The 21,706-nt window shown below is 35.3% G+C and overlaps 1 protein-coding gene across 2 annotated transcripts; it reads left to right on the top strand.

Moving 5' to 3' along the window:
* The first annotated feature begins 2,749 nt into the window (after nt 1-2,749).
* On the top strand, nt 2,750-19,927 carry LOC149089740 (kelch domain-containing protein 4). Of its 2 annotated transcripts, none has more exons than XM_089242222.1 (9): nt 2,750-3,032; nt 7,328-7,419; nt 8,376-8,454; nt 8,737-8,835; nt 12,818-13,047; nt 13,555-13,778; nt 15,032-15,396; nt 16,429-16,837; nt 19,792-19,927. In XM_089242222.1, the coding sequence occupies exons 1-9, from the start codon at nt 2,925-2,927 to the stop codon at nt 19,800-19,802; spliced, it is 1,617 nt and encodes a 538-aa protein (XP_089098348.1). In that variant the 5' UTR covers nt 2,750-2,924; the 3' UTR covers nt 19,803-19,927. The 2 variants fall into 2 exon arrangements, with proteins under 2 accessions (XP_089098348.1, XP_089098401.1); XM_089242275.1 differs by having other exon boundaries at nt 2,766-3,032; nt 19,795-19,927.
* The last annotated feature ends 1,779 nt before the right edge of the window (nt 19,928-21,706 follow it).

The raw sequence follows: 21,706 nt of genomic DNA on the forward strand, positions 1-21,706 counted from the left end.
TAAGCATATCGGTTGCATTTGCTCGAATGTAACCGTTGAGTTTAGTGGTTGCATTTTATAAAAGAGCTTTTATAAAACTTTTATAGTACAATCCCAGCCTAATAAATTTCTTTAATAAAAATTTGTTTAAAAATTAATTTCTGTTAAATGGAAAGAGCAAAATAAATAATAATAATAATGATCCTCGGGTCCTACTTCAGTCCCTGTTCGATCCCCGTCATTCTCCCTTGTCGGGGGAAGGAAGACATTCAAATACAATACAAATAGAAAATCAGAAACCACAACAGGCAAATTGCCCAACAAGGTGGCTGGGGGGAAAAAATAAAAAAGGAGTAAAAATAAATATAAAGAAAACAAATAATGCAGTATTTATAATAATTAATGAAAGTGTGTGTATATATATCTATATATATATATATATATATATGTATATCATATAATAAAAGGGAACAAATAGAAATGTTTTTTTTATAAGTGTTTGTTTTTAGTTAATTGATAAAAAAATAATAGTTTATAAATAATTTATGCATAAATTAATATCGTAGAGGCAGTGGCATGCCCCCGACAAGTATGGGATTGTACGGAGGCCCGGGATGATTACTTTACCTTTTTTTCACACTATAAATTTACTATACAGGGGCCCGTAAGTCTGCCTGGGGGCCTTCCAAAAACCCCAGCCTAGGGGCAGAACCGCCCTTAGGGTCGTGCGATGGGTGACTCCACGTTTTGGGGCCCTCCGCATTTACAGTGATAATAATTTCTTTCATAAATTCTGAGTTTTCATCAATTCTTTAATTCTGCATATTCATCTAGAAAGAAACAATTCTGTAATTCTGCATTTTCATTTAGAAAGAAATAAGTGGAATAATTCTTTCAAAAAGTCTGAATTCCCGCTATGTCATGTTTGGAATTTTTTTTAATAAATTCTAAATTTTCATCAGTTCTGAAACTATTTCATGCATTTATTCTGAATTTCCATGATTTTCATTTTCGAAATATTTTCGATTCCCCTTTCTCACAGAAGAAAAAATACAAGGCTAAGGGCTCCCGGTTCCCGCGTCTGTAAAGGCGGCCCTGCAGTGGAATTCGGGGCGCAAACGCGAGCCGATCTCCCCATTGAAGTTTCGCTACAGAGAGCAACAGGCCTAAAACGATAAATTATTCAATCCTTACACTTCACTCACAGTTGAAAAAACTGGTGGCAGATGGCAGCACTGCACATAACAAGCATTACACAGAAACAAATTTCACGTCAGGTAACACTACACGCACACGCACATTCCAACATGTACCAATTCGTTAGAGGTTCCGCAAAGGAATATGAATGAGGTGCATGTATGGTTTAGTAGTAGTAGTGGAATTTGGGGGGGGGGGCATGGACAGGGGAGTATGCAGGACATACTTTTGCCGGGGGACACACACAAAGTTTCTGTTTTGCGTAACTTTTTAAATTTGCATCGAGGCGCGGTAGCCCAGGTCGATAAGATACTCGCCTTAAGTACCAAAGAATATTTAGAGGTATCGCTAGTTTGATACCCGATTCTTCCCTGTCGATTCAACTTTCCTGATACAGGAGTACAACAGAAACGGCGACATGACCACAGAAAAGATTGCTACCGCAGGGAGTCCCAAATCGGAGAGTTAGCGCACCAACCTCTCGGTGAGTATAAAAAAACAAGCCTGCCGTTCGGAATCGGCAATGAATTGTAGGTCCCGGTCTAATTAGCCCTCGTGTGCAGAAAATGATTGTGGCTGCGACAAGAATGATCAAATTAATTTTCAATCTACTTTTTCAAAAGGTGTTTTATTGTCGTGTATCATGTAATACATTTATATATGCAAATAAAACAGCCGACACCATCCAGACCCCTCATCCGGGGCAGTGGCTAAAATTGGCAATTGTCGATAGAGCCTGGGCGGTGCACGATATGAAATGAAAATGCATTTTGTGCGAAAACGTTCAGAGAATTTTAAGTTCTTAATCTTCAAAAAGTCTTTTGACGAACATAATTTGGTCAAGTAACACGTAAAGGTGGTTTTTTTTTTTTGGTATTTAAATTTTTTTACAGAAATATTCAGAAATTTTTATTTTCCTGGGGGGCGTGTCCCGCCCTCCCTCTGCGTGGGGCATGGCTCCCACAAGGCGTGGGGCTGACAAGGCTCCAACCCTGGGGCCCGGGACGATTTTCACCTTTTTTTTGTTTTTTCACGCTGTAAATTCATCATAAAGGGGGCACGTGAAAATCTGGTCGGGGGCCCGCATAAGATCCTGGTCTGGGGGCCCTGCTCCAAGATGTGGGGGCCATGGCGTGGGGGGACAGAAAATTATTAAGTCCGGCTCTGTGACTTCATGCATACACACATACATATAAAAACATTGATAAAAATTTGAAATTGTTTTTCAGCCATTTTTGAAAATAAAAACTAATCAGCTTGAGTTGGACGTAAATTTGCATTTCAAAATTGGCGCGGATTTTTCTAACTGCAAAATTGGAACGTGTACGGCCATCTATTAGTGAATTTCGGAAACCTGAGTGCTCTTATACGTCACTAGATGACAGCATATGTACTGAAAACACTGCATTCAAGAACGTTTTGATTTTCCATCAATAGATAGTCGCGCTGACCATACAATATATTTTGAATAATAATACAAAAAATTGGCTTTATATAAAAAAAAGGGATACAATTTTGATTGGCAATCAATTTTTGAAAATTAAAAACAAATTGCTGATGTCAAAGCCGTCCGTATTTACATTTGTTTATTTTTATTTTGCTCTTGATTGAAAAGCATGCCTCGTGTATTTTTGTGTCCGGTTTAATTTTCAAAAGTGATAATACTCTGATTATACTTTTCGAAAGTATTTTAATGATAATTATAATTAATAATATTGTCAAATTTTAAACGAAAGGGAAAAATATTGATGGGGAAGAAGGATAAGAAGAAAGGTCGCGGTGCTGAGAAAACGGCCGCCAAGACCGAGAAAAAAGCAATTCTAAAAGCTAAAAAGGAATTGGCCGCCAAAGGCGAAGTAAACTAAATCTTTTAATTTAAATGTTGAGATCATGTTTAGTAAATCACTTGCATAAGAAAAAAATATACTTCTAATCCGCATGGTCGCATTTGAAAACAAAGTTTGAAAAATGAAGTTAAATTCTAAGCTATTTATATATATATAATTCGTAGCTGCCAAACATGGGAAGTTCCCTCGTGTTTTCTGAATTCTACTCAACTAGAGCAATTTTTCGCCAAACAAAATCATAAACGGTTTTTGTGATAAGTGCAAAAATGTCAAATTTTCAGTGTTAAACTGTGCTTTGCAAAGAAAAAGGTTTTCTGCTCCACTGATTGGTTAAAAACCCAAATTTCAGGTTCTTAACCCAATCAGCGTTTTCATACTGCACGCGGCGTAGAAAATCTATTTTGGGGTCATTCAAGTATTACGTCAGCATTGATGGGGGAAGAAGGGGTTTCCGATTTGATGGCAAGAAGGGAAGAGGAATTTGGATGAGCAGGCTTTGCCCACGTGGGTTCGAATCCCATCCTCGTTGCCACTGAAACGTCTCTCACTAGACATTTATAAGAGTCAGATTGAAGGAGCATTCGGAATTACACAATAGCATAAATACGCTTTATTCCAACATTAGTACAACAGTTATGGAGAAACACAACCGACCGCCATGGCTGTCAGAACTCAAATCCACAGCAATTGAACAGCGCATGCGTATTCAAGCTCGTGCTCTGCGCTGTTGCCAAGTCATACATATGAATATAACATATCTATAACAGTCATTAACCACCCTTTATGAAGATATGAAATGTTCTTTATGGCATTTTATTTGGTGCTCCAAAAAACGTAAAAACAAACCTTTCGATAGTTATTGGGACACCTGAACTAACATTCTCTTTGTAATTCGTAAATGTGCTCTGAAAATGTATTAGGGCCGCTTAAGTGCTCTGGAAATGTGTTGGGGCCCACTTGAGTGCTCTGGAACTGTGCCACGCATCACTCAGGTGATCTGTAATTATGCCACGAATCAGTTAAGTAATCTGGAAATGTTCTGCAGGTAACTTGAGTGATGTAGAACCACACTGGAGCCACTTAAGTGCTCTAAAACTATGCCGCATGTCACTGAAAGGATCTCTAAATGTGCCACGGATCATTTAAGTGTTCTGGAACTGTTACGGGTTGCTTAAGTTATCTTTGAATGTGAAAGTGATCTTTGAAGCCTACTTCAGTGACCTGAAAGTGTGCCACAGGCCACTCAAATGCTCTGGAATTGTGCCACGGGTCATTTAAGCAATTTGTAAATGTTCTGCTTAGTTCATTTTTACAAAATTAGGTTTGAGAGGGCAAGCCACATCAGATAACCTTCAGGGCCACATTTGGTCTGCAGATTCAGCGGTTTACCATATTTGGCTTGAAGGGTGGGTCCGCAATGAATTTCTTTGAGAAAAATTTTGAGCATTGAAATTAACAGAAATTGCTTATAATAACATGTAAAGGTATTTTCTGTCGAAAATTTTAATTTTTTTTAAAAATATTTTTTGCATTAAATTTTTTTTTTGTCTGGGGTGAAGGGTGAAGCACATGAGCCCCCTATGCCCCTCCCTCATATGTTTTTGATCCCATCAATATATGTTAGGAGGTAGGTGGCAGTGCTGATGGGGGAGGGGGTCAAACTGGCTAAAAATTTGCTGACGTAATACTTGAACGGCCGCTTGTAGGAAAAAATTTATTTTTGGCTTTATAGTGTAATCTGTCTAAAGTGGATGCCGCATGAGACAATAATGCAGAAACGGTTTGGCAATTTAGGTGCCAATAAAATGTCATGGGGGCGAGCTTTTTTCCCGACATTATGTTGTACCTTTCCGGGAGTTAGGGACCCTTTTCTATGCTAGCTGACATGCATTAATTTCTAATAATATTGTGCTGTCTCTTCAGACTCATTCGAGGTGCAAATACGAGCCATCTCCTATTTGAAAAAGTCTTCCCCGGAGAACAGTTGGACCTTTAAACATGAAACTGGCGGCACCAGCAAGAACACAAAACGAGCACAACCCTTGCAACGTAAATACAGGGTCACACATGTGCATACACATAGGCCTACATTACACGTTTGTGTCGCAGCAAGCAATAGGCCTACAGCGGTATACTATTGAATCATTACTTTCATGCATAGTTAGAAAAATTGATTGCGGACGGCAGCACTACACATAACAAACATTTCACAGAAACAAACCTCATGGAAGATTCACTTCACACACACATTCCAACATGTACCAATTGGTTAGGAGTTCCGCAGAGGAATATGGACGAGGTGCATGTCTGGTTTAGTAGTAGTTGTCAGTGCTGGCCAAATTCCAGGTGCCAGCTCAACTAAAAAGAATTGAGATTGGTGCCTTATTTTTTATTATGTTTGCTAACTGAATTGAAAGTTTCAGGACCACAAAATTTCCTAAAAGTATGTCAGCTTGTCTGCCAGGGTTTAAGCTATGGTTGCATTTTTTGCAAAATGCAAAAGAAAATTTTAGAATGCAAAAGAAGTAGCCACTTTCGCAAAAATGCGTACAGCAGGTACGAAACGAGAAGACATCCAACCATAAATCATTAGCATTGTATCATTTTGCTAAAACTTTTTCCCCCATTTTTGCTCTTTTTATGCTAAAGGAATTTTTATCTAGCTTAAACCCTGCTATCTGCTAGTATAGAAGTCAAAGACTACACTATTTTGGATCAATTATTTTGTGGGGGGGGGGGGGGGGGGGCTGGGAAGAATGCTTGGTGCATATGAAATATTGCTGGAGCCTAAACATTCTCCTGATTTGTGAAACCCTGGTAGTGGTTGTCCTCAGACTCAATGCTTTGGCATTATAAAGTGTGGGGGGGGGGGGGGGGAAAGGGTCCTTTGTGTTCTCAAACTTCAATTTAGTTAGAATAATTAAAAAAAAAAATAGCCAATGTCAAATTTCTAATTTCTATCGCAGCTCGGGATTTGTCAAGCCCTGGTTCTAAAAGTAATCAATGACTTGTGCTTAAATGTGTATTTTTATATGAAACAAAAACTTGTCCGAAATGGAGTATTAGTTTGGTCTCTTGACGTTCTGTTTCATTCAGGTTCCACCGTAGTTATGGCAGTATTCCCAGGGACGTGGGAATTCAGGAAAATGAAAAATGACCAGGGATAGTTAGGGAAAATGCAAAATCTTTGGCAAAAGTCGGAAAAGTTCTGTGAAGGGGAAAAAAAACTGGAACTCGAAAAACAACGAAATCGACTTATATATGTATATTTTTTTCCAGAGTTTTGGTCAGGGAAATAATCAAGCAGATTTTGCTGGGAACCCTGTATAGCCACCTTATTTCTCTATTTACTTACTAACCAAAATGGTAACCCAGTCAATATTTTAAAGAATTTCTAATCAATAGATCACCGCCGGGATAAAAAAATTGAGTTTCTCAATTGTTTAAAAAAAAGAGTTTCCAATTGAATTAAAAAAAAATTGGTTTCTCTACTGGGATTTTGAAACCCCATACCTCATAATTGTGCAAGGACTATAGGTATAGCAACCCCCCAATAATGTATTCAGGGTCACAACTACGGGAGAGTAAGTGAATTGTGCACCCTCTCTAGTCCAGCGCCCAGGCACTGGACTAGAGAGAGTGTACAATTCACCCTTCTACATTACATGGAGCGTCAAAATGAGTACTTGCCCTAGCCAACAAAGTATCTAGCTCCTGCCCTGATATCGACCGACTACATTACAGGACTGAACACACCTTGCTTCAAATCTCAGAGCAATATCTAATTGTTCCCAAAGGATGGGGAGTGGGAAATTGACTACAGTAGAACTTTGATTATTTAAACCCTTTGTGTGTTTGAAAAAACCCCACCTCTCTTCATCAATTTTATTCTGAAAGGCATTCCATTGGAGTAGCAGGAACTCATTCCGTATCCAGTAAAAACACACCATACAGCGATAAGTCCTTAAAACATAATTTTAAATCTTTAATATTGCGATGAATATCGAATTTAAGAATATTGAGTTTTTTGCAAATGACTTTCCAAAGTTGGTTCTACATTTCACTAATCGGAAGTTTTGCCACAGTCGAACTGTATAAAAGGTGTACTTTTATGTATACAGCCCTCAACAAAAGTATGATATTTTGAAAGAAACCGCATTGTCATATGATAACTTTTTGTAACTGGGAGCACACTTCTAAAGTCAACGGTTGCTGAGATAGTCATATGGACAAACGATTGTATAAGATCTACTTTCATTCTTTATGTTTTTTTGTGGCTAATATAATTGTTTTTTCATATTCAGGATGAAATTGAGAAATTGATCGCAGAGTTCCAAGAGAAAGATAAAGAGCAAAGCTTTGTTGGGGAGAAACAATGTGATCCACCAAGTCTAAGGTTTGTGTCAAAACTAAAAATGATTCAGTCTTCCAGTGATGTGCCGTTGGAATCAAACCAAGGATTGTTCCAATAATGAAAGATGGATGGCAACATGCCTTGAACACTAACCATACATAACTCATAAATACACTCGTGTGCAAAATTAAGAGAATTAGCACATTATGTCAAATTTCTGAAAGACTAATGGACAGATTTTAGTGAAATTTGGTATGAGTACACAGTTACAACAGAATTTGACGCAACGTGCAAATTCTCTTAATTTTACACACGAGTGTACATTAGGGTCATACATATACAAATGATATGTTCTGGCATGCACCAATTCCTTTAAGGAATGTTTACAAAGTGCTGCATGTACAGAGCATGGTAGTTGAACTGGGGATATTTAAGTGGATACACATATGCTAATATTGTTTGAAGTGCTGGCATCCAACTTCTGAATCAGTAGTAAAAGTGATAGACATCTGAACTTTAATTTTTTTTATAATTATTGTCATGGGCCTCCACATCCTGGAGCTACCCCCCCCCCCCCCCCCGCAGGTTTTGGTGGGTCCTCCATCTATAGTGAATGAATTAATAGCATTAAAAAAAAATATATATATATATGATTTGTCTTGTCCCGTGCTGGAACCCCTGCTAGCCCTACTCTTGTAGGGGGGGGGGGTCATGACATAATAACCATGCATGGTTATTATGTTTCAGATCTGCCACCTCTCTGTGGAGAGACTTTTTTATTAAATGTTTAGCATTTTCATGTGTTGAAGTTTGAAACCACACAAAACCAACTTCAGCTGACTGACTGCTCTGTGCTGCTTGCAAAGATTGATTCCCGGGTCCTTGCTGATGTCCGCATAGTTATGTAGTAGAAATATATCTTTTATTACAGGATTTTTTTATAATTTCTCTTTTTTAAGCTAAATTTAAGGTTATTACATGTAATTCAATTCTTTCAGGAGTGGATTTTCACTTTGTGCTCATCCAGAAAAGGACGAATTGCTGCTGTTCGGTGGAGAATATTTCAATGGGGCCAAGGTATACATATATATATATATATATATATATTTTAGTTATGGAGTTATTACTATGTATATATACCAAATTAAAAATTATTTATTTTATGCTGAGGTTCGGTTAACCTTTGTGTATAACTATTTTAAAAATAGTTAATAATTATACTGATTTTCACTGTGCCTGTTGGTCATCATAACAGTTTTTCCGAGATGAATATTGACGTTTTTCTTCAGTTATTTAATTATGTGTGGTGGTGATTTTTGTTGAATTATGTTAAAAAATATGATATTTTTTCAATTGTAGACAGAAATGTACAATGATCTCTACTTCTACAATATCAAGAAAGATCAGTGGACGGTTCTTCAATGCAGAGAGAAACCACCACCTCGCTGTTCTCATCAGGTATTACTCTTCGTGTGTGTGTGTGAGTTGCACTAATTCATCATAATCTGAATGGGTTTTTAGTTATAGATAGGGTTACCAGATTTGAATGCTGAAAAAAGGAGGATGTGACTGCATGCACCCTCGGTAGCATCACTTTTCCCGATTTTCACAATAAATGGCACCACTGTACAGACTAAAAATCACCACCACAGTAATTTTTTCCAACTAAAACACAACCGCTATGTACATATAGCCAAGAGCAAAGTGAGAGATTCTCCTTTTCTACCCTCAGCAGTTTTTTTCTCCTTTTAGGAGTGTTACTTTTTAGTCAGAGGTGATTTTTCCATGGGAATCAGTAGCAAGTGTTGTTTCTTATAAAAATGTGCGGGAGAAAACACACAAACACTTATATCATTAAAGAGATATATGTATTAGAGTGATAAAAATTTCCCCCAAATAAAAAGAAAAATAATGTTGGAAACCTGAAAAGGAGGACAAAAAGGCAAATTTTTCTAAAATGTAGGAGGACACTTGAAATGACATCAACAAGGAAGGCATGTTCCTAAAGGAGGACCTCTTGTAACCCTAGTTATAGGTTATTCCAGCATTGAGGTGTCGTTAATGTTCTTGCAAAGTAAAATATCTGAGCCCGTAGATATTGAACAACAACTACTACTACTTAAGGGTACATATACCTTGTATGCATTCCTTTGCGGAATTTCTAAATCAGTACATGCCAGAATGTGTGTTTTGTTAGACATATTTATGTTGTTAGAGTTGTGCTTGTTTCGTGTTCTTTGCTGGTGCAGCCACTTGTGTTACATATTTTGAAATGAAGATGGTAAATGCTTGAATTTTCATGTTTATAGGCTTATAAATAAGCATCATGTTGAAGGTGTACTTTCTCTCTGCAGAGAGAGAGAACGTATTATGTAATAATACATTATTGTAATAACTCAAACATATATTATTACACTATTGTAACAAATTTGGATTTTCAATTAAAAAAAAAAGAACTGGTACGAAATAATTCACTGTGTGATCATGTGACTTAAAATATACATATGCCTGAATATAATGGTTTTTCAATAGAGGCTGTATCGGAACTGGCAAAATTTGCAAGCTCAGCTGTAATTGAAAGCATTTTTTTTTTAAATTTTGATTTGTGCAATCTAGGCCAAGTAATGTTTTAAGAGTGACCAAATGAGTGAAATTAGTTGCATTTTATTGAATGTTGCATTTTAAAAGTGCACCAAACTTTTAATCTTACAATGGAATAACTTCTGATCTAACCAAGTAATTTTAAAATAAAACTTTTATACTTGATAATTGTGAACAAATCTGAAATTTCAAAATCAATAAAATATTGTTAAACCCTCTCAAGTTAATAAAAAATAACTGAAATGAGATAGTTTTTCACCACTCTGGTGATGCAGGACCATCAGATTACGATCATAGAACTTGCAGACTAGGTGAAAATTAGCATCAGATACATTCATTCCATTTTGACTGATGATTTGGTCTTCGGGAGATGCAATGTTAAAATCATGACTGTCACGATGACTGTCTTCTTTGACTCCAGTGGCATTGTTCATCATGAGTACTCTTTGCATGGCTCAACCATCACCAGGCAAGGAGTACAACCAAGAATTTCTGCTTTGCAATTGGCAGCTCTATCATGATTATATCTGATTCATGCAGTGGCATTGTTCAAGTTTTTTCTGCCATTTTGTCAAAACTAAAATGTGATTGCACTCATTTTCACTTCCTCACTCATCGGCGGTCTGCCAGAGACTGGCAGTTTCTTCATTCAGGAAAAAATTCAAGTATGTGCTGTAGGATTGCCTACATATGTATACCAAACCATGTCTCCCTATCCTCATTGGTTCATGCACAAAAAAAATATTGTCACATACTTTTTGAACAGATCTTGTAGAATAAACAATTATTGTGTTCATGAAATTAAAGAAACTTGTGCTCATATTGTCCATTCAATACTTTGATTAGATTAGTTTGTAGATGTTTTGAGAAGAACTTGTTTGAACACCAAACAAAAAATATATTTAGCATTATGTACTATTGACCAAGCAAAAATTGGACTTGCATTATGGACTACCTGGTTATAGCATATGGAAGCACATGCGAAGACACTTCATTTTTTTAAGCTACTTATAACTGACAAATACAACCTACCCTTCAATTATAGTTGTAAGAATCTGAGGTACTCTTACTTTATAACCAGGGTTGGGTTTTTGATGTAAAAAACCTTGACATGACAAGCATAAAAAACTGTCGGAAACTTTCAAAAACATAAATGAATGCTTTTGGATAATGTTTTGAACACAATAGGTATATAACATGATGAAACTTACTTTTTTGCATATTACAGTGTTTTATTTTTAAACATTAATTTATTACAGTAATTAAAACAAAATATTAATTATAATTTGCAATTTTGAATTTTTCAACATAAAGAGTCTAGAACATATAAAATATAATTTTATGGTTTATTTATCTAAGCTTATCTTGTGTTCAATTTGCCAAGCAAAATAGAGCTGTTTATTCAAAATATGTATGATAGGGCATCAGGGTTAGGTTTTTGACCCCAGAAATGAACTTGGTATTAAAACTGTCAAAAACTTACTGTCAAATGATGTCAAATAGACATCATGTTAACCTGATAAATATGTTAAATAACAAAACACTTACTTTTATGTTGTAGATTAAAGGGTTTTATATTCAGAATTATAATCACTGAGGAAAAATATATATTTTGATATTTTAAATTTTCTGATCTGCCTAAAATTTTATTCCATATAAAAATTCTCATGCAGCATCTGTTAATACACTAACTAAACTCATTTATTTTCCCCTAAAAAATTTCTTAGCTCAGTGTGTATAACTTCACAGAGTTTTAAAGTGTATTTTCAACCAAAGCAGAGCTGATAGAACTTGATACCCAAAGCATTTTTTTTGCATGTTTGAATACAGCATCAATTGGAAAACCATTGCATTATAAATGCTAGTAAATATACCATATCATAGTGCAAAAGTCAGAATAACTAAGTTTGACTAAGGATAAGTTACAGGAGTTTCTTAAGCATCATATACAAGCTAGCATTGTCAAATTAAATGACATTTTAGTCCTACAATTTAGTATTTTGATCTCTAGATATATTTAAATGTTAAGCACAATAAGAGTATTGTTTTAAGTATCAATGTGTGTGTGTGGTTATCTAGATAATTTAATAATAACAGAAATCACCATTACATTTATGATGTAATAAACCTTTTTTAAACACTTGTCTGTTGTAAAAAGAGCACAGCAGATGGTTTATATCAATGCACACATATACAAGCAGTTGAAGAAATTTCGGAAGGTCAAGAATCTTGAAACAGAGAATGTCAAATCATTCCATAGTTTTCTCTTCAGTGTTTATACTGTGCTTTATTCAAATTGTATATTTTATAAGAAGAAAACCATATATTTTCGTGCAAAATAATTCTGTAGAGAGTAGAAAATTATTTTACAATCATATTATTAAATATTTATTCTTTGTATAACAGTTACTTTAAACATTACATGCAATTAATGTGTGTATTTTCAATGGGAATTTTTATATTGAAAAGCAATATTAGAGGTTTTTGACGTAGGGTTTTTGGCGTGACAGTTTAAACCATGGTTTAAACCGTCAAAAACTGCCACGTGTCAAAAACCTGCCAACCCTGTTTATAACCATACTAGGCATGCATATAACCACTATTTCCACAGTGACTGCTGACTTTGTCATGTGGATGCATGACTTCAAGAAAATTTGCCAACACAAAAAAGGTGCCGAGTGGTATGGTAATAATAGAGTTTACTGAATCTCTGAAGGTTTTTGTTTCATATTCATGATCCATTCACCAAAATAGTTATTTAATTTTGGTTGCTGTGCACTGTGTGCTGTATTAAATAAAAATGTGAATAACATTACTGAAAATTTCATTACATTTTAAGGCTGTTATACTTGCACAAGGAGGTGGACAGATGTGGGTTTTTGGAGGTGAATTCGCTAGTCCAACACGGTCAAATTTCTACCATTATAAAGATCTGTGGGTGTATCATTTAGCTGAACAAACGTGGAGACAAATTAAAGCAACTGGTGGACCATCATCTCGTAGCGGGCACAGGATGGTTGCAAGTCGGAAGCGGTTGATAGTTTTTGGTGGATTTAATGAAAGCCTTAGGTTTGTTGTTTTGTTTTGGAAATTTCTAGTTATAAATTAAGCATTATTTATGATAATAAAAAGACATTGAAACTAAGTACATAATTTTCAGTGAGCTATGATTTATGAGAAAAAAAAGAGGTTATAGTCAAAGAAAAAGGTCCAAAATAATGCTGCTTTTAACTTTTTTAAGGGCATGGTCTCCCCTCTTCCATGTGGGCAGATATGCTGCTATAAATTCTAAACATTTTGTGCTGCTATCAGCCTGCAATTTAGTAACTACACAAAGAAAGTTTTAGGTGCCAATACCAATTTTTTTTGTCACCATGGTGACCTGGTGCATGGGATTTCTCCAGCCTTAAGTATGTGTAATGTTTTCTTCAAAGATGATCGAAAGAATTTGTTTATTCTCAAGGGCATTTTTTGAGTTCAAAATCACCAATTCAGTTTAAATAATTCTTTTAAAAGTAATATGGTTGATAGTTCTATAATTCTTGATTTTCTGGTCCTTTTATTAATTTTTTTAAGGGATTATAAGTACTTCAACGACGTTCATGTGTTTGATCTTGAGAGCTATAAGTGGACTAAAGTTGAACCAGTTGGAAATGGGCCGTCTCCAAGATCTGGCTGTCAAATGGCAGCCCTCTCTGATGGCAAACTTATTGTGTATGGTGGTTACAGCCGGGAAAAAGTGAGGAAGGATGTTGATAAAGGCATTGCTCACTCGGACATGTATTATCTTCATTTGGATGGTAAAATAGAGAATTTATACTTGTTCGTGTTTAAGAGATTATGCGATTGCAAATAAAACTCTTGACTATGTATAATTATGTTGCATAGTTTTATATTTAAGTGTTATTTGAATATTATAAGATGGGGAACAAAGTTCTTACCAGAAATTTATTGTTCAGAGAAAATGATACAGGAAAAAAGCTAGAAATATCTTCTCAGAAATAATTCCCATCTTTATCTATGACATTCAACCATCTCTGTTTCAATTTTTGGAAAGTTCGGTCAAAAAAATTGGGAGTTTTTGAGTTGAGAAAACTGAGGACTTTATTTTTGGCATCTTCAAAATTGTTCTGTTTGCTCTTGTTCAACTGATTCTGTGGAGGCAGAAATGGTGGAGGTCATTGGGAGCAAGGTTGGGAGAGTATGGAGGGTTGTAAAGAAGTTCACAACCCAATTCCTGAATCATTTGACTTCGTGACTTTCGCAGTGTGCCGCTTAGCGTTATCTTGGAGGTAAAGAACGTCTCTGCGATTCACAAGTGATGCCCTTTTCTGCTTCGAAATTTCATGAACATAGTCCAAATAGCCACAATACACTTGGGCATTGATTACTGCCTACTTGGAAAAAAGTCATAGTAGATTGTTCCACTGTGATCTCGGTGATTCCTGGTCTTGGCATGATTCATCTCCAATGTTGAACCTTTTAAACCAGTACCTAGGACTGTTATGGCACTTACAGTGGACTCTTTTAAGACAGAGTTTATTGCTGTTACAGCCCTAGAAGCACTAAGTTTGGATTTTCAGTGGAACCATATGATGTGATGAATTTTAGATTCTTCAACAGACATGTTACACGTTCCGTATTACACCTAAAGTTGCAAACACAACTAACAAAATTTTGCTTACTACTGGAAAACACTTTAACGTTTCCAAAACGATCACGATTATGGAAATGAGACTGTAAACACAACTAATGCAGCTCATCTGGTGCCTATCATTTCTGGCAAGAACTTTGTTCCCCACTTTACCCTTGAATTTAAATAAGTGAAGGTGTGTCAATACATTTGTAGATTTTAATATATTTCACAACCACTGCCTTATCTTTGGTGATTTTTAAAGTTGATCTTAAAATTTTAAATTAGGTGCTTTATAAAATTGAATAAAGTACTTAAGGATAATAGTTGGTTGTCATTATTTATTGTCAATATGATTGTCATTATTTATTGTCAATATGGTTGTCATTAATTATTGTTTTAAATTTTCTCTGTTTCCAGAGAGGTCAGGCACACCTAAGTGGAAATGGTCACAAGTTAAACAGACCGGTATCCCTCCAACAGCAAGATGTGGCTTCTCAATCGCTGTGGCTCCCAACGACAGAGCTTTCTTTTTTGGAGGTGTACATGATGAAGAAGATAATGAAGAGATGCTAACTGGAATTTTTCATAATGATCTGTATGCTCTAGAGATGACCAGTGGAAGATGGCTCCCTATCACTCTTCATGGTAGCTCTAAAGTCACGGAGAAAAAACGTCGTAGGAAAGCCAAAGAACCCGGAGAAAATGAAGAATCAGAACATCCGGAAGAAATGACTGAAGCCGTCGAAGATCTCTCGCTGGAAGGTGAACCAGAGGCTAGCCAGGTGAGTGTATTTCTAATAATACTTGAAGGAATCAGAATTTGTTGCATAAAGATATTTAACATCATAATAACTGTCATGAGTAACATCTTTTTATGATCATGAATAGATTTAACTTACCAATTTGTTATTATGATTATTTTAAACAAATAATGTGAACCCAAGAGATCTGTGTGATCAGTTTGAAGAATAGTGATACAGTGGATCCTGTTTGTAATGTTTTCAAAAGATGGTCGTGAAAAACATTGCAAATGAAAATGCTTCAAACTGGAAATCTTGATGAGTATTAGCATGAGTTGGGGAATGTGACAAAAATGAATCATATTAAGTGAGAAAACTTACTGAGTGGGAATATTATAATACAGTAGAGATCCACTGTAGTTAGTTATAAACACATTCACACTTCCAAACTATTTATAAACACATTCACACTTCCAAACTATGATTTGTTTCAAAGATATTTTATAGAAAAAAATGCATGCCATATCTTGAATTCATTTTTGCTCTACACCGAGAGGTAAGCATACATCAGCCTCTTGCTCTGAGAACCATGTAAGTTAGATAAAAATGGACAGTTTTACATGTTTGGATTGGCTGTAAATAGCAGATCTAGGTTTGATTATTCCTCACATGCATAAGGCTGGTGGTCCACTGGAAGCTATCACGAGTGAAAGCAAGTTGCATGTATGCATGAGACTACTATAGCAGTTTTGTGCATACACACTTATTTTCCCTTGTAGTAGCTTTGAGTGGACGACTAGCCTAAGATGATAGTGGTGTGACAGAAAGCATTAGCAATTAGATTCTTTCAATTTCCTTCAGTTGAAGATAAAGAAGCTCAACTAGGTTGCAAATTCTTTCTGATTCTGAAATTTATGCACATAAGTTATAATTTTAGTTTTGATTAAAAGTTATAATTTTCATTTGATTCTCTGTGTCAACAATTCCAATGTTTCTTCTAATGTCTCGAATACAGATCAAATTTGAAAATTAGTGGCGACAAGAAGTTTAACTCAAAATTTAATTTCTATCCAGGCTGAAGTGAAGACATATGAGGACGATGTGTTTTCCGTTCGAGTTGGCCCATCACTTTCAACAGCTAAAGATTCAGAGGCATTTGCTATCGACATAGTTCCTGAATCGGAGCCGTTCAGGCCACATTCTAGAATGAATGCCGCAATGGTCGTCAAACACAGTGTTCTTTACTTGTATGGTGGACTTTATGAAGATGGTGACAAGCAGTACACTTTGTGCGATTTCTATTCTCTAGACCTCCACAAACTTGATGAGTGGAAAACAATAATAGCATCTAACATTGATAGTCTCGAATGGTGTGAGTCTGAGAAATCCTCCAGCGGAAGTGATGGAGAAGGTAGCGATGATGATGATGATATAAGTGGAAGCGATGATGAAGCGGTTCATGAAGAAATGCAAGTTGAAACAGGTATGTATATGTTAAGTTATTGCTTTGATTCGATTTACTATATTAGCTTACCTTTCTTACATTATCTGACATTTATACATTTTACAAAACATGATTCTAGAGACTTGCAGTACATCTACTGATACAGCAGACACATTGGTTTTTTTTATAACTAAAATATAAAGTAATCCAGTCAACTCTTCAAAAATTAATTCTGAGCATTTAGCATGCTTGCTCCGTCTGACCAAGCATCTAATTGTTGGCCTGTACCCTCAAACAGTGTCATATATAGCTATAAAACTTAAAGGTTTAGTGAAGTGATGTCATGTGCTTCACTAGTTTTCAAAAGTTAGCCATCGAAAATTGAATCACCTCTAAAACAAATGTAGATGGAGCAAAACTTCTAATTACAAAACTGTAGAGCATCAATTAATACAAAACAATATACAGTGTACATAAGGGTGGCATGGAGTTTAAATACCCGTCCTTGTGGCACCTTGTGTACATTTGTTTATTTTCTGTGTGCTTGCCTGCTCTCACTGGATTTTACTATCTTGTTTGTCTACTAGGGCTTTAAACCTGCTTAGTGAAATAATATTAATAACTGTGTTATAATAACAATAATAACGGTTTTTCTGATTCAATTCAAATGCGGTTCAAGTGCATCAAGATGACAATAATAACAGCTTGCCAAATGGGGTTCCTGCTGTCATTTATTGATTCACAACAATACATTTGCATTGCTGTAAGCCTGAATATAAAATCATTATATGAATAATAAAATCATTTATTATTCATTTTTATTATTTATATTCAGGGGTGAGGGGTTATGAGTTGTCATGACAAAATGTAAGTGAAATCTCATCTGTGACTATAGCTGTAGCAATTTTACTGTGCTCCCTCTTTTATGCCCCATTTGCATATTCACATGCAGTATGTTAACGATTAGACGAAACGTTTTCTGCATTTTTGTATTGTTAAACTTTGTGGGATTTTGCTTCCATCGTGTGTGTGCTACTACTACTAAACCATATGCACCTTGCACATATTCCTCTGCGGAACTTCTAACGAATTGGTACATGTTGGAATGTGTGCGTATGTATAGTGAACCTTTCGTGAAGTTTGTTTCTGTGTAATGCTTGTTATGTATAGTGCTGCATCTGCAATCAATTTCTTTAAACTATGAGTTTTTTCTCAACTTGTAGTGAGTGAAGTGTAATGAATGAATAATTGTACCTGTTGCTCTCTTCAGCGATACTTTTTAATGGGTGCTACTACTGCATATTCTGCTTGCAGTAGTTTCAGCACAGATTCTTTCCCATTGTTTTTATGGCGTTAAAATGCGTCTATTGGGCCGAGGCTTCCCAACAACTTCAAACTTGCTGAATTTATTTTTCTGGTAAATTCTATTTCCCATTTTCGTGATGTTTTTTAAACTGAGTACCAGAGTGTACCGTCCGTTCAATTTCTTGGATATAAAGCATGTGTGGATGCCCTTTGGATTATTCCAAAATATAACTTAGATTATTACTGTAGTGGAGAAAGGAGGATTTTTTTAAAAAGGGGGAAAACAGGTGAGTGGCAAAGAAAAAGCTTTTTTTTTTACTTCCCTATGTTACATTGGATTGTATGAGGTACTTAGAGTGCAGTAAGGGATAACTAAACTCCATTTTCAGGTACACAATTTATATTGATGTGACATTACAAAATGTAATTATTTGCAAAAATATATTTCCTTATGTCTATTTTTTTTCTGGTACAAAATGAAGTTTGTCTGTTTTAGGTATTTCACTGTACTTGTGTTTATGATGAGAAGGGGGGGGGGGGGGGTTCCAAAACTGAAACACACTGTAATAGGTTAGTTAACTGGATGTATATCAGATGCAAACCTTATTCAGTTGTATTCTGTATGTAAGCAGGTTGTAAAATAAAACTTAAACTTGAAAAGAAAGACTTTACTAAAGTTCACATTCATTACTTGATATTTAAATAAATAGCTCTGAACTACGTTTGGGAGTTTAAGTTTGTAGTAAAAATTCAAAAATGTTAGAAGTTGAAAAAAAATTGAAAATACAATTAAAATTTATCGGAGATTTGAAGCTCTGAAGAGCATTTTCTTGACATACAAGCTGTCAGTTCATGACATTGTGTTGTAAATTGCATATCATTTTGTGCTAATTAAATTATAATAGTACATCCATTCTTAACGAAACCCAGAACTTTTCTCAACTCCCAACCCCATCTCATCTTTTATCATCTCGAAATCTGTTAATTGTGACAGTAGTACCCAATTTCCTGGAGAAATACACTGTCATAATTTTGTATATTTGTGCCATTTTTTGATTGAATAACAAAATGTTCCAGACTCTGCAACAAATCTGGGCTGAAAGACTGGGCAATGGGATAAGCCCAGTGGCAGAGTTCCGGCTTTCATTCATTCATGCTAAATAAATTAAGTTCTGCAGATCTTTAATTATCAATTTCGCTCTATTTCATTTTGTTTTCAATTTTCAATGAAAATTTCTGTAATTTGCCACTAGAGCAGGGATCCCAGCAACTTGGAAAGTCGAAAAATGTGAAATATTAGGTAAAAGTTAGGGAAATGTACAAATATTGGATGAAAGTCAGGGAAAAATTCTCGTGAAGGGAAAAAAACTAGAACTTGAAAAACATTTGGAAGGCTAAATATTTTGAATTATACTTTTTTCGTCAGGATTTTTGGTGAAGGAACGCCAGGGAAATTTCAGAGTTTTTGATCAGGGAAATGATCAAGCAGGTTCTGCTGGGAACCCTGTAGAGGCACTGCTGTTTGTTGCATCTAATTTATCATGGCCACAAAAATGATTTTTCCTATTATATACAAAGAGTGTGTTTTGATTTGCCATCAGATTAATATTCTTTTGAGATGTATGTACTTAGAATCAACAGGTTTTTAACATCTCCTGTTTTTGTTGTTTTTTTTATTGATACTGCAGCAGCATCCTGAAAGAAATTTAACTGATGGTGCTCTACAAGCAATACCATGAATTCAGTTTGCCTGATTTTTTTTCAAGGATTTTAGTTCAAGCTGTAATATTTCAATATTTTTTACTATAAATTGGGTTAATTGTTTGTGTTGCTTTTTTTTATTCTTCTTGTAGCCTTATGCACACTGTATTTATTTTTTTAAAAATAGCGAATGTACCAGATGTTTCACATCTATCTTGTTTTTTCCCACTTGAATTCTCATCATTTTCGGTATTTGTGTAAAATTTAAAATCCAGGAAATAAAAACCAACAAATATAACAGTATAACAAATACTTGTTATATTATGTTATATTTATAATTTGAGTGTTGTAACTGTGAGATTGCTACCTCGCCTAATGAAGATAATTCGTTTTGGAATCATGTTCATTAGCCAAAATCTTAGTTAACCAAAACACGATTTCCCATAGGTTTCTATAGAAAATTGTTTAATTCGTTCCAGCTGCTGCCTAAATTTTGAGGATAAGTTCCCTAAAACACTAAGGAGTGCTATAAAAAAGACAAAAATTGACCAAAGGCTAAAATGAACAGCTTCAACATTGGATAAATTAGAATTTACAAGGAAGATAAGATGCTAAAGATCTTTTCATTTTACATAATGTAGACCAGTGTTTCCCAAAGTGGGCAATATCTCCCCCTGGTGGGCGATGGAATGGTCCAAGGGGGCGATAGAACCTACTGATTTAACATAGGATCCTATGGGTTTACGTGAGTTGGGGGCGATGAGAGGAAAAAATTTCTGATGAAGGGGGTGATGGAACAAAAAGTTTGGGAGACTATGATGTACACAATCAACAGTAACTGCCAATACTAGCTTTAGTAGACTAAAGATGGTGTTGATACAACCCAGTCGAGTTCATAGGTGTCCCCACCTATTTGTGATTTGGTCAGCTCGTTTTTTTTTCTGTCTCTCTTACAAGCAGATGGAAAAAATAAACTTCTAGAATGTCCAGACTAGTGTCATCTGAAAAGATTGTTTTGAAGAATAATTTCACTCCTTTCCAAAATTTTGAGGGATGTTTTTGTAAAAAGAGGGGTAATTTTTTTTTATCAGGAGAAATTCCTAAAAATAAGTCAAAATTTGAAGGAGTATTTTCACTCCTCAATGAAATTTGGACAAGTATAATTGAATTTTGATGCATATTGGCAAACTATTAAGAGTCTTGTACTGATAAGGGTGCCCTGAAGCCATGGGCTCCTTTTTTAAATACATTTCTGTTCTTTTTCATTCGCTGAATCTATCATTTTACATGAAATGATTCAAAACTTTCAGAAAGAGAAGTAGGGGTACATCTGGAAAAAGATTCAGAGGTGAGTTGATCGGGCTTAAGCATTACAGTTTTACTCTGATGATTTTTAGCTCTAAAATGCATCTCTCTTTATGTTAGGGTGTGCATTCATATCAGTGAAAATGTTTGTTAGCCGAATCTGTATTCCTTAGCTGAGGCAGTAAATGTAGAAAAAAAATATCCATTAGCGGAAAAATTCATAAGTTAAGGTTTCTGTTAGCTGAGGTATCACTGTAATGAGTTTTTATGTACCAGGAATACATTTTTTTGTGTTTCTGTATACATTTTCTTAAAATTAATAGAAAAGGTTCCGAGTTGTGCTGCAAGAATAAAAATCTGATTTCTAGTTTGGATTATGGTCAATCACAAGCATATAAGTGAATATCAAAGATCATATGGGACAATGATAATTATTATAATAAATAATTTATGTAAGCATTAAATTCCTTTATAAAAAAGGGTATTTATATTCCCCCCCCCCCCCCCCCCCAGGGTGGGTATAAAATAAAAACTTTCAACATTTCGTAGGGATTATTATTTATTATATTACAGGTAGGTCTATACAGTTAAACTTCT

Source organism: Pholcus phalangioides, unplaced genomic scaffold (genome assembly GCF_987345545.1).
Source record: "Pholcus phalangioides strain wild (caught in Gottingen) unplaced genomic scaffold, Ppha-v1.0 ptg000001l_1, whole genome shotgun sequence".
Taxonomy (NCBI): domain Eukaryota; kingdom Metazoa; phylum Arthropoda; class Arachnida; order Araneae; family Pholcidae; genus Pholcus; species Pholcus phalangioides.

Coding starts and splice junctions, on each gene's coding strand:
- LOC149089740 (XM_089242222.1), top strand. CDS start 2,925: ATGGGGAAGAAGGATAAGAAGAAAGGTCGCGGTGCTGAGAAAACGGCC. Junction 7,420..8,375: donor TGTGATCCACCAAGTCTAAG/GTTTGTGTCAAA, acceptor CAATTCTTTCAG/GAGTGGATTTTCACTTTGTG. Junction 15,397..16,428: donor GTGAACCAGAGGCTAGCCAG/GTGAGTGTATTT, acceptor ATTTCTATCCAG/GCTGAAGTGAAGACATATGA.